Source organism: Sphaerodactylus townsendi, linkage group LG07 (genome assembly GCF_021028975.2).
Source record: "Sphaerodactylus townsendi isolate TG3544 linkage group LG07, MPM_Stown_v2.3, whole genome shotgun sequence".
Taxonomy (NCBI): Eukaryota; Metazoa; Chordata; class Lepidosauria; order Squamata; family Sphaerodactylidae; genus Sphaerodactylus; species Sphaerodactylus townsendi.
Genome location: NC_059431.1, coordinates 42,404,105 through 42,416,514, shown reverse-complemented (window position 1 = coordinate 42,416,514; position 12,410 = coordinate 42,404,105). Strand labels below are relative to the sequence as shown.

The following is a 12,410-nucleotide window of genomic DNA, read 5'->3' as shown; positions in this document are numbered from 1 at the left end:
CAAATGTCTTGGGAGCAGCAGCAGCAGAAGGCCATTGCTTTTACATCCTGCATGTGAGCTCCTAAAGGCATCTGGTGGGCCACTGCGAGTAGCAGAGTGCTGGACTAGATGGACTCTGGTCTGATCATGCAGGCTCTTTTTTATGATCTTATGGACTAGAACCTGGAGTAAATGGGTTCAAATCCACCATCTGCTGTTAAAGATTGTCTGGTGATCTTGGATCTATCACAATCTCTCAGCCTAACCTACTTCACAAGGTTGCTTTTGTGATGATGAATAGGAAGAACAACTATGTGATAAGCTGCTTCGAATCCTCATTAGGGAGGAAGGAAGTATACAAATACAAAAGGAAGTATATACATGGAACATGCCTTACCTTGACGGTAGATCTGTTGTATTAAAAATGAAGCTGAGTCACTAATTATGCCAAAAAAGCCAGGCAAATTTGTAAGCTATAAAATTGTTTAATGAATGCATGCATGCCTGATACAATTACCAATAAACTTACTGAATTCCAATTTATTTACTGTTGTAAACATTTTACAAAAAAGCGCTGTGATTTCTGGATACAGTCCTTGACAGAACAAATTATTCAAAACAATCAGTGGCACATTTTAAAAAGCTGACAACCTAGTCTGCATTTTCTTTCAACACAACTAAAGAAGAGGAATAGCATGGTATAAAAAGTATACAGCAAAGATTTTCCTATCAAACTCCAGTAGCTGTAAATACAAATTAAAGTGGCCAAACAGTCTCAATAGGTGTAACTAGGTAAATTACAGTAAGAAGTGTTTTCAATCCAGTTATACTTTGCAGTCAATATTTCCTTGGCAGTTGATTACAGTTTTGCTTTTTCCCCATAAGACAGCAAGACTTTGGCAAATCGGAGGTGTTGAAATAAAGTTCAAGAGACAGCCACAGCATTCTCTTTGTGGAAAGTACACCAAGGCTCAGAGGTTGTGAAAACTGGTTCCAAGTGGAAGAAAGTGCAAGTGTCCTGCACAGTTAGCTTAAAGCTGCTGGTACAGTCTGTTACCAACAGGTTTTTAATTTTTTTTTTTTTGCATAGTTCACACATCACTGGGTATGTGAAACGTGTGTGCTATTTTTGGCAAGAGCAAGAAGGAAGTGATATTGGTAGAAGTTATTGTATTGGACATGCTGGATCCATGCAGAGTTCAATGAGGAAAGCTGCTACCTGATATTGTTGGACAGGGAATACTGATTTTGCTTTTGTTGAAGCAGTTCTGTAATAGCCAGTAACTTCTTCAGCACATGCTGTTGAACAAATAGCAGATAATTAATACAATAATGCATCATTCGGGGCACAAAATGCATAATACAGTCATTTCAACCAAAAGTAATTTGGGTCTCTGCTTGGATGGGACAACCCCACATACGCCACAATCAAGTTCCACAGAAGAAAAACAGGATATACATGGAACAATACTTTTTTCTAATCCACTTAGATTTTGAACTGTCTACAGAGTCTCTTAAAACTTTAAACCGTTTTCAAAGTGTTTAGAACACTTTAAAAACGTGAACTTAAGAAGGGGAGGACCTATAAGCCAACTAGAGTTTCTTAAATATCCCTGAATGCTCTTTAAAGCTTTAATTAGTTTAAAAAAACCCAGAAATTGCCATTTGTTAAATAAAAACAGGACACAGAAAAATTGTTTCGAGAGCTTAACTCCTGCATAAAGATGGCAAATGCAAAACAGCTACTATGAAGTAGCTTGGTGGAAAGGAGCTATTCTACATTTGCCACCTTGCATGTCTACAACTGATTCACCCTAGATATAATCTATTTTCATTTTCTTTAGCTCACAAACTATACATTCAAATATGTACAGAAATATATCCAGTAGTTAAAAAGGCAAGTTACAAGGCTAAGATATCCAGTATGTCCAGCCAAAGCTTGTTAAACTGCTCATAAAGCATAGTTAAGAATGAATTTATTTGCAAACATGAATGAATGAGCTAGAGGAAGATGGTCTGGTAAAGACATCTGGTTTTGAAAAAGTCTAAATGTTACTAATTCTTGATGGTTGCTGGCTTACTATCTGAGTCATTTATTGGTTGTCAAACATATGGCTTTGCCCTTGGAAAAACTACACAAATGGCAGGATTAAAATAGTAGTTAAAAGTGTTCCAAGAGCAACTGTTCTTCAGTAGAAGCTTACCTTCAGAAGTAAAGATTGACTATTTGGTCAAGCTACACATTTACACATTATACACCTGTGACTATTTGGTCAAGCTACACATTTACACATTATAGTCCAAGTGGAGACAATGTACTGAATGCTATGGGCCTCCCCCCCCCCCCCCCCCGCGTTTTAATTCCCATTCTGTTTTACTATAGTGCACTTCTTTGTTCTGAGATAATTATGTCTAAGGTAAAGCTTGAGTTTTAGTATACCAGCATGTTTTCTTTACAATGAAAGTGCAAGAGTAGCCGTTCATCATCTAACATTTTCTATTAAATAAATACAGCAACTGGCAGCAGCTTAATATAAAGAGAAAACTAGGTAAAGAAATCTCTCTTTTAATGACTGTTACCTGCATTGCCCCACGCTCATTGCTAAGTGTTCGAAGCTCATCTGAATGTGCCACACAAATCTCATGTAGAGCTGCTAGATCACGAGACAAGTCAGTTCTAGAAGGTTCTGTAGTGTCTGGAAGTTCAGGTACATTCTTAAACAAGAATGAAAAATACATTATTCATAACCATCACCCTATCATAAAAATAGTACAAAGAAACTGTACAAAACAGTACAAAGATCAAGGAACCATTATGAAAGGTAGGGGTGTGTGCAGGAGTCATGTTCCATTTATCACTTTCCATTCATCATTTTCCATTAATCCAACATCTCCAGCAGGGAAGATGCCTAACCAGTTTCACACAGCAAAGTGTTTCCTTTGCAAGCAGACCTAATTACAAGCCAGGTATATAACTGGCGGCTCATCACAATTGGCTTGTAATTCAAAAGTGTGACCAAAGCAATGAAACCGCAACAGTTGCAGCAAGGGTCTTCACATGCTGCTGAGATGGTAGGGATGAAGTGGAATATGCCAGCTTCTCTTCAACTGAAAGTGTAGATAAATGTAATCCCACACATTCCTATAAGGAGCTCAGGATGGTATATTCCTCAGGGTGGCATATTCCTGTAAGGAGCTCAGGGTTCTCCCCTCCCATTTTACATTCTCAACAGTCTGCAAGAAAGGTTGGGTGAGTGAGCAGTCCAAATTAAATCCTTTCATTTTGAAGCCTAAGTCAGTCAATCTATCAGGAATAATTTGATGAAATGTACAATTAAATAGAACTGAACAAGGAAGCCACACAGTTTAGCAGTAAATAGGCTACCTGCATCCCAAAGAAGTGAAAAGCTTCAATGGATGACTGATGAAACTCTTACATTTGCTAAAAGAGACAAGCAAAAATTGTAAGAAACAGAATTAGAAATCTATATGCAACACTTCAGCAACTGGCAAGTACAGACAAAGAGAACTAGTCCAATAACCGAAGTAAAGAAAAGGAACAAGAGGTCTGTTCCACAGGATACAAGAAATTAATTTAAAGCATAGTTAGGCATGATTAAAGGTCACCATGGATAAACATTAAACAGGACAAAATAAAGAAAAGATGGGAACAACACACTGGCGAACTATACAGAAGAGATGAAAGGATAAGAGTAATCTTTTGAAGAACTACCTGCAATTTTAGTGAAGTGAAGTGAAAGCTGCACTCAAGGTAATTGGAAGAAACAAATCACCAGGACTAGATGGGATATCAATAGAATCATTTCAAGCCACAGAAATGGAGTCCATTAAAGTCTTAACAAGAATATGCAACAAGATATGGAAAATAAAACAGTGGCTTTTCTCACAGACTGGAAACACTCCATCCACATTACAATTCTGAAAAAAATGAGATGTCAAAGACTGCAGCAACTATCAGACCATGGTATTTATTTCTCACACATGTAAAGTGATAACTCAAAATCCTACAACAAAGACTTTTACCATATATGAAATAAGAAATGCCAGATGATCAAGTTGGGTTCAGAAGAGGCACTAGAGATCATACTGCAAATTTATGTTGGTTAGAGGAGAACATGAGACCATGTGAGAAGAAAAATCAGTTATTTAATAGATTCCAGCAAGGATTTTGACTGTGTGGGCCATTAAAAACTATGGCTGTTTTTAAAAGAAATGAGTGTGCCACCACATTTGATTATTTTGATGAATGGCAGGCTACTGTTAGGACAGAATAAGGAGAAACAGAATGAGTTCCTATCGGCAAAGGTGTCAAAGAAGGATGTACTTTATGTCCACATCTGTTCAATCTAGATGGAAAACTAGATTAGATTCAGATGATGGTGGAATAAAAAATGGTGGAAGGAACATTAACAATTTGAGATATGCAAATGATACCTCATTATTGGCAGAAAATAGTCAAGACTTGAAACCTCCTGATGAAGGTTAAAGAAGAAAGTGCCAAAGCAAGATTACATAATAATATCAAGATGATAAAAGTAACGAGTACCGAGGAATCATACCACTTTAAGATTGACAATGAAGACATCAAAATTGTTCAAGCTTTTCTGTTCCTTGGCTCAAACCAAAAGGAAGACTACAACGAAGAAATCAGGAGACTGACAGCTCAATCCAGAGCTGTCAAACGGCAGTGCTGCTCCACCTGTTCCACAGGGCTTTCCCATGGCATGAGAAGCCTGAAAAAGTTTTTAAAACCTTCATGGAATCTTGAAGCTGACTAAAATCAGCCTCGCTCCCTGGAATGCCCTCACCACGCTGATGCAGGCACAGAGCCATCCCAGGGTTCCAAAGTGGGCCTAGGGCCAGCAGATTTGCCCCTCTGCCAGCGGAAGGACCCTACAGTGGGTAAATCTGCCGGTGTAAGCCTGCACCACCTTCAGAGGGGGATTCCTCCCCCGTCTTTATTGGGCTGTGAGACTGGGAATAGTAGCTATGAAGGAACTAAAAATATCCTTAAGTAAAAAGATGTGCCACTGGGGACCAAGATTAAGACAATTCATACTATAATATTCCTCATCACTATGAATGGAAGTTGGGCAATGAAGAAAGCTGGCAGGAAGGAAGTTGATTCTCTTGAAAAGAGGGGGTTGGAGGAGACTTTCACAAATACCATGGACCACAAAAAAGACAAATCAGTGGGTTCTAGATCAAATCAAGCCTGAACTATCCCTAGAACTTAAATTGACTAAACTGAGGCTATCATACTTTGCTCATATAATAAGACAAAACTCACTGGGAAAGACAATAATGCTAGGAAAAGAGGAAGACTCAACATGAGCTGAATGCCATGGTCTTATACTTGCAAGACTGTTAACAATGGGACCTTATTTATTCATTTATTCACAGGGCTGCCATTAATCAGAAGTGATTTAATGACACAACACACACAGATAAGCTGCATCTTAGAAATGTTCCATAAAATGATGACAACCACCAGTACTTATTTGGAACAGAATTTAGAAATAATTTTTAAAAGGGCTTATCCCAGTGATATATAATTAAAAAGACACTGGAGAAATAATAACTCTTACCCCAAGTTCATCCAAAAACATGATCATCCGATGTTTGTTACTCTTAATGAAAGGATTTACACCTTCCATATATGGTTCCTAAAAATTGAAAGAAGAAGAAATTATATGGCTTGTTCATCCTACTAGTATTTAGTGAAAAGTGTACATTACATGCCAGAGCTGTTTACAGTAACAAAACCACAAAACAACAAACATTCCACAGGTGTATATACTCCACTTGCTTTACTACTATCAGATCCTCTGAAGATGCCAGCCACAGATGCAGGTGAAACATTAGGAGAACTTGCTACTGGAACGCGGCCATACAGCCCGGAAACCCCACGACACCCCAGCAAACAACAAGGCTGCCTATCAAAGAGGCATCACCCATAAACTCAGGTCTGATCCCCTGGTAGTCCACATGTCAGATCAGAATCTGAGTGACCACTGATAGTGGAATCGAAGTTATATATAAATATGCCAGATGCCATAAGGCATTGCTGCTTCTTGTTCATATGACAGTAGACAAAGATACCTACCAAGAGGATGTGAAGTTTGTCCTTAGCACTCTATGGTTTATTAGATTTAAAGGTTAAAACCTGAAGCCTAAACCACTTATAATTTTTAAAGAGGCATATTATGCTAATATATCCACCCTACAGTTAAAAAGTGGTGAAACAACAGGCCTGCTGCACCTCTGTGCACATGCAAAAAATCAGTCTGTGTGCCAAAGAACCCACAATCTTCAAAAGTAAGTTAAAAATCCACACTATGTTTTGAGTTTAGCGTGCAAAGAGCCACTTGCCTAGTTTCTTGTTACCAGCAGAATTGGAAAGCAGGCAAAGACACTTTTGCAAATTTGTTCAGAATTGATTCCATAAACAATTAACACCATTATGCAACGATAGGGAATGTTATGCATGTACTTGTAAATGTGTGAGAGCCTCTGCTAATTCAGAATTATTAAAGAGAAGGTCTGGAATGAGGTGCAAAAGCTTACTGTGACCTCTTAATGAAGTCTGTTTCCTACTTAGAAAGCCTACCTGTCTTTGTCTTCCTTGCCAACACAACAAAAACCAGAAAATCAACCATGCTGCAAATCTATATTTGCTATATTTACTACATTACTACAAACCAACATAAGCTTGTTAAGAAGTGTAGTATGGTACTGGTGACCAGAATTGGCCCGTTGTAAGAGCACATTCTCCAACAACAGTCTAATTTGTCTGAAAGAAATGAAATCTTTATTCAGTTCAGTGCTAACTAAGTCTCGTCAGTTGCTGAGCCAGTAGTTTGATGTCCAAGAGCCTGTTCCTTTGTCTTATCTGCGGTTACGTTTTTGGGCTAACCCAATACATTCAGAAAATTGTGCATCAATATACTGTTCATATAAATTGTTTTGCTTGCACTGACACTTAACCATATCTACAGGAAGCTGTTTGTATTTTCCTGCAAAGCTGCAGCTATCTTAGGAGAAAACAGGAGCAGCAGTAGCGTAGGAGGTTAAGAGCTCGTGTATCTAATCTGGAGGATCCGGGTTTGAGTCCCAGCTCTGCCGCCTGAACTGTGGAGGCTTATCTGGGGAATTCAGATTATCCTGTGCACTCCCACACACGCCAGCTGGGTGACCTTGGGCTAGTCACAACTTTTCGGAGCTCCCTCAGCCCCACCTACCTCACAGGGTGTTTGTTGTGAGGGGGGAAGGGCAAGGAGATTGTAAGCCCCTTTGAGTCTCCTGCAGGAGAGAAAGGGGGGATATAAATCCAAACTCTTCTTCTTCATATGTGAAATTTGAGAACTGTGTTTGCAGTTTTTCACTTTCAAAAAGACATTATTCAACAATTAGTATTAAGCAGTGTATTCTTAGGCCCAACAATAAAAACAAGTTTGGACCTGAGATCTAATGACCTCTGGTTCAAATAAAGGAGGGGGTGAGAAAAAGGAGGAAAAAAAGATGTATAATTAATGTTCACACACAAAGCTCTGCAGTTTTGGGAAAAGGATACAAAATTTGGGCAAAGAAGAATTTATTTTGTCTCAAGACAGATAGAAAATCATCAGAGAAAGCTAGCTGTGGCTACTGTTTTTACAAATATGCCTTGAAACATTAAATCTTTAAGGTTTTTATTAAGTAGATCCCCTGCAAACTATGCCCCTCACCCTGTTTCAGATGTCAGCACAGGGGGAGGTTTTGATTACACTTGTGACTCCTGGAGGAAAACATAAAACAAAAACAAAACGTAAATCAGCCCCAACTCAAGCACACGTGAAACAGACTCCATTTAATATGTTTAAATATTCATGTTTACCTTAGCTCCAAATTCAACTAGATTAGCTAAATTCTGCACAGACTTGGCGACCAGCGTCAGTGTTCTTGCAGCAGTAGGAGAAGGAGAATCTGAAAGGAACAAATTTGAAAATGACAACTGATATTAGACGACAATGGCTGGAGGATCATCAGGATTCCTACAACACAAATCATTTGGCTTATATCAAAACCTTATATCCTATCATTACTGCAGGGAATTCAAGACAGCTACCTACAATAGTACATGACATACAGGGCTTGCCATTGATCCTACAAGCTCATTCTAAAGCAGTGGAGAGACTATGAAAGGCACATGAACAGGCGGGATCACTGCCACCAAATTCTGTTCTGTAGAGCGTAACTGAAACTGTCATGCAAGAGATGGTCCTTCTTCACATGTGCAGATCACAGACTTTGAACTGTTTCAAAAAGTAAAAACTGGCACCTTGCGTTGGACCCAGAAGCAACTTTAAAAGTAGTGTAATATGATTGCAACAATTCTTTCCTGTTGTTTCCTGTTAAATAAAACTTCCTAGGACAGCCTCACATCGCTTTACAGTAGTCTAGTAGCCTAGCCTAAATGTTACAGAAGCATAGCTCAACACAGTTAAATTATCCTATGCAGGAGGGAGGAAGCTTTTCTAAAAACAAAGTTTTTTCTAGCTGCAAGATGGGATATAACAAGACATCTAAGCTCTTAAGAGAATCTACCATTATCATATTGTCCAATAAGGACAAACCAAATTTCCCCAAGGCTTCAGACTTGCCTACTAACAACACCTCTGTGCCTCTTAGATTTAGTTTTAGATTGCCAAGTAAATGGGGGTGGAGAAAAAATGATATTAGTCAAGTGGGGAGGCTGCAGTATTTGGAAGTTTAGCCAAAGAAATACATAGCTATGTGCTATTAGCATTTTAATGATATCCAATTATAAAACTTCAAATGATTATTTCATTAGAGGAACATAAATATTGAACACAAGACCCTGGAATTTGACAGATTAAAAAAAAAGACTGAAACTAATAACAAGCCAATCCTTTTATCTCCATCAGCCTCTCCAGTCATTGTAACAAGACTATGGTCCATTGTATCAAAAGTAGCAGATGTATGCTTTATACATGGTATATCTCTCTGAAAAAGATCACAAAGATGATCAAAAGTCTAAAGAAACTGGCTGGAAACATCAGGAAGAAAATGGATTGTTTATACATGGTGGACTTGTAAAAAAGTGAAAACATTCTGGACAGAAATATATACAGAAATCCAAAAAATATTGAAAATCAAATTTAAAATGGATGCAAAGACTATATTATTGGTAATTCTGCCAAAGAAATTATACAGAAAATTGAAAAAAAATTATTCCTGCATCTGCTAGCAGCCAGATTTATACTGGCATCTAGATGGAAAGCAGAAATTTGTCCTGACTGAGGAGACAATATAGCTACGATGGCAAAGATTTTACCAGCCTTGTAAACAGGACAACCAAATCAGGAGTTTTATGAAAAATGGAAGTTATATTTTATTGTGCTGGCACGTCAAAATGCTGTCTTTTATAAATCAGAAAAGTAACTAGACAATTAAAATGTATGGGATGTAGTGCTTTATATTAATATTGATGGTAACATATTTTAATGATGGACAAGTATAACTCAGAATATTTTGTTATCTGCTGGCAGAAGTAACTGCAACTAGCAACAGTATCTTCATCTGAAGTCATTTTTACAGGTTCAAATGGATGTTTGTAAGTGCAGTTAAAACCATATGAAAATTCCAGGTCTGAAGGTGGAATCAAGGATGATCCGCTGGGAAGCTCCCTTCAGAACCTTGAATGTGCAGGTGATGATGTAAATGTGATTGGTGGACAGACTGGTAAATGTGATTGGTGGATGTCAGGATCATAAAAGAATAGACAAGAGCTAGGAATCTTTGCCACTTAACTCCCAGGCAGTCAATCTGAACCACTGAGGTTGTGGTTGAAAAACTGGACCCTGACTCTACATGTCCAGTTTTATTGGTAGAATTAGAGGAGTAAGCACTACTAATTCCTTGAGCATGGCAAATCCAGTGGCAGCAAGGCCAACACAGCCAGTAATAATTCTCCAAAGCAGTTTTGGTAGAACTGGTGTGTATATGTGTGTGTGTGGGGGGGGGGGGGGGAGGAGGTTTCATAGACCCATGGCCATTCTGCTGTTAGAGCATCTACTGGTTCCATCCTCATATGGAAGAGCCTGGAGAAGAACCTCTCTACTTGATGGTTGGTCTGTGAAGCAAATACACCCACCATAGCTGTCTGAAGTGGGTCACAGTGGACTGAAACAGACTTCTCCTTGGGGACCATGCCATAACCCTGATTGCGAATCTGCTTAACCAGTATGCTGGGGTGTTCAGGAAGCTCTTATGTGTTCCACCCATATCAAGGCAAGGCTGTCTTCTACCAATTTAGTATTTTATTGCCTCCACATGGAGCCAGCATGATCTGGATCCCTCCTGGCTGTTTAGGTATATTTTGGTGGTTATGTGGTCTACACATGCTTCCCAAAACCACTTGCTTGAAGCACTTCATTGACATATATTATTCAAATTTCTAGAAGATTTATTGGAAACTCAGTGTTGACTAGCAGCCAAGAACTGGACAGCCATCCAGAACTGATCTCTATCCTGTCAGACTGGCTACTGTGAATATCTGAACATGTTCCTTGTAAAAAGATTTTCTTTATCAGTTTCAACAAGAGGTCCACCAGCAAAGGCTGAATTTGACTTCTAATGGAACCATTAACAAATTGTCTTTCTTGTTCATGATGTCCAACTAATTTGTGTGGGGAAAGCACTGCAGGGTTTCTGAATGTATTCACCCCCACTGGATGGAATTGATGGAGATCAGGAAACCCATCAGATAATTTAGTTGCATCAGAGTTGCTGTCCTGCCCTTATGGCCAATGTTGCCAATGATCTTGATCTGAGTGCCTTGGCTTTCAGTAGGAAGACGGTGTTCCAAGAAGTGTCCATTAACACTCTCAGAAGTTCTTGGCATTCTAATGGTATCAATGAGTTCTTCTGAATATTGATAACGAAACCATTGCTCTGCAGAGATCGAATGTTGTCTGTGTAATGTTGTCTGATTGATTTCATCCTGGATGCCAGCCTCATGAACAGGTCATCCAGGTACGAGTGTATGTGGATCTTCGGTTCTCAAAGTCTCATTACAGGGGACAGAAGGATCTTGGAAAACACTGATGGTGTAGTTGAGAGCCTTGAACTGGGAGTGCTTTGAACTGGAAATATGAAGGAGTCTTCTGTGTGTAGCAAAGATGAAAATGTACAAATATGCTTCCATCAGATTCACAGAGGTCATGAAGACTTCCTGTTTCATAGCCTTCTTGGTGGAGTTGAGTGCCATCATATTAAAATGTCGAAGCTTGATGATTCTGTTAAGAGCTTGAGGTCAAATAAATCTCTCCAGTCCCTATTTCTCTTGGGGACTATAAAAAAAAGGTTCCAATGCATTTAACCATGGAAGGCTCTGGTTCTAAGACACTAATGACAAACAGATGATGAATGGCTGATTGTGTACTGAATGCCTTGCCTTGATTTCTGCATGAAGGTGAAGGAGTGAAATGTAACGAAGACATCCTTGAAAATCCTAAGGAATAACATTTGGTCACGACCTTGAGCAACCACACATCTGTCTGCTGTCAAAGCAATTTACCCTAGAATGTAAGAGTCATCCACACTGGTGTAGTGAGAGCTTAAAAGCTTTGTCGCCTTGACTGGTTTGTCGGATTTCAGAGTGACATATTTGCAGTTTGGCTGTCTTTGAAAGGACTGGCCTAAAAGTATCTAGTTGGATTGCCTGAGCGCCTACCTGGCAGCTCTACAGAGAGATCCTGATGGGCATTTATCCATGCAGATGTTATCTGGGCATCTTTTCTTTTAATGTCTTCACGAGGACTTTGTCGAGTAGAGAGCCAAACAGCATGTCCTCCTGAAAGTATAAGCCACCATTATGGCATTATAATGCCTACTGGCTTGGCATGCATGTAACCAAAAGTTCCACCTGGCAGTGACTGAACAGGCCATGACCCTTAAGAAGAAAATAAGAGAATCTAAGGCTGCATCTGCTGTGCAAAAAGGAGCCTTCAGAAGTTTGTTCTTCGCCTAGACTAGCTGTCTGTTGGCTGTTCTAGAAACGATGGATGTCATCACAGATGTTCTAATGGCCATGTCAGTGGCTCCAAGTGCTCTTTTTAGAGCATATTCTGACCACTTATCCAGTGCATCCTGGTGGAGTCTTCACCATCCTCAGATAACATACTGCTGGACTGTAGAGCAGATACCAGGGCATCCTCCAGCAGGACGAGATAAGGCATACATTTTCTTAATAAAAGATGGGAAATATTTATTTGAGGAGGTTTAACCCATTCTCTCTTTAATTGTTTCTCAACGAATCCTGGGAATGGAAACAATGTTTTGATGGAGCCAGTATGAGGTAACGTTTCTGCTGCTTTTAGGTCAACTATTGAAGCTGTTAAAGCTTC

General features: G+C 39.2%; 1 protein-coding gene across 1 annotated transcript in view; it reads right to left on the bottom strand.

Moving 5' to 3' along the window:
- Positions 1-448: 448 nt before the first annotated feature.
- The window catches only part of RASA1 (RAS p21 protein activator 1), a 70,119-nt gene continuing 58,157 nt past the window's right edge, over positions 449-12,410 (bottom strand). Inside the window, exons 22-25 of the mRNA XM_048503433.1 lie at positions 7,877-7,965; positions 5,589-5,666; positions 2,560-2,694; positions 449-1,278 (exon numbers count right to left, since the gene is read on the bottom strand). Of these exons, the coding sequence (XP_048359390.1) occupies positions 1,195-1,278; positions 2,560-2,694; positions 5,589-5,666; positions 7,877-7,965 (386 nt within the window). The 3' untranslated portion in view covers positions 449-1,194. The remainder of the gene's footprint in view (positions 1,279-2,559; positions 2,695-5,588; positions 5,667-7,876; positions 7,966-12,410) is intronic.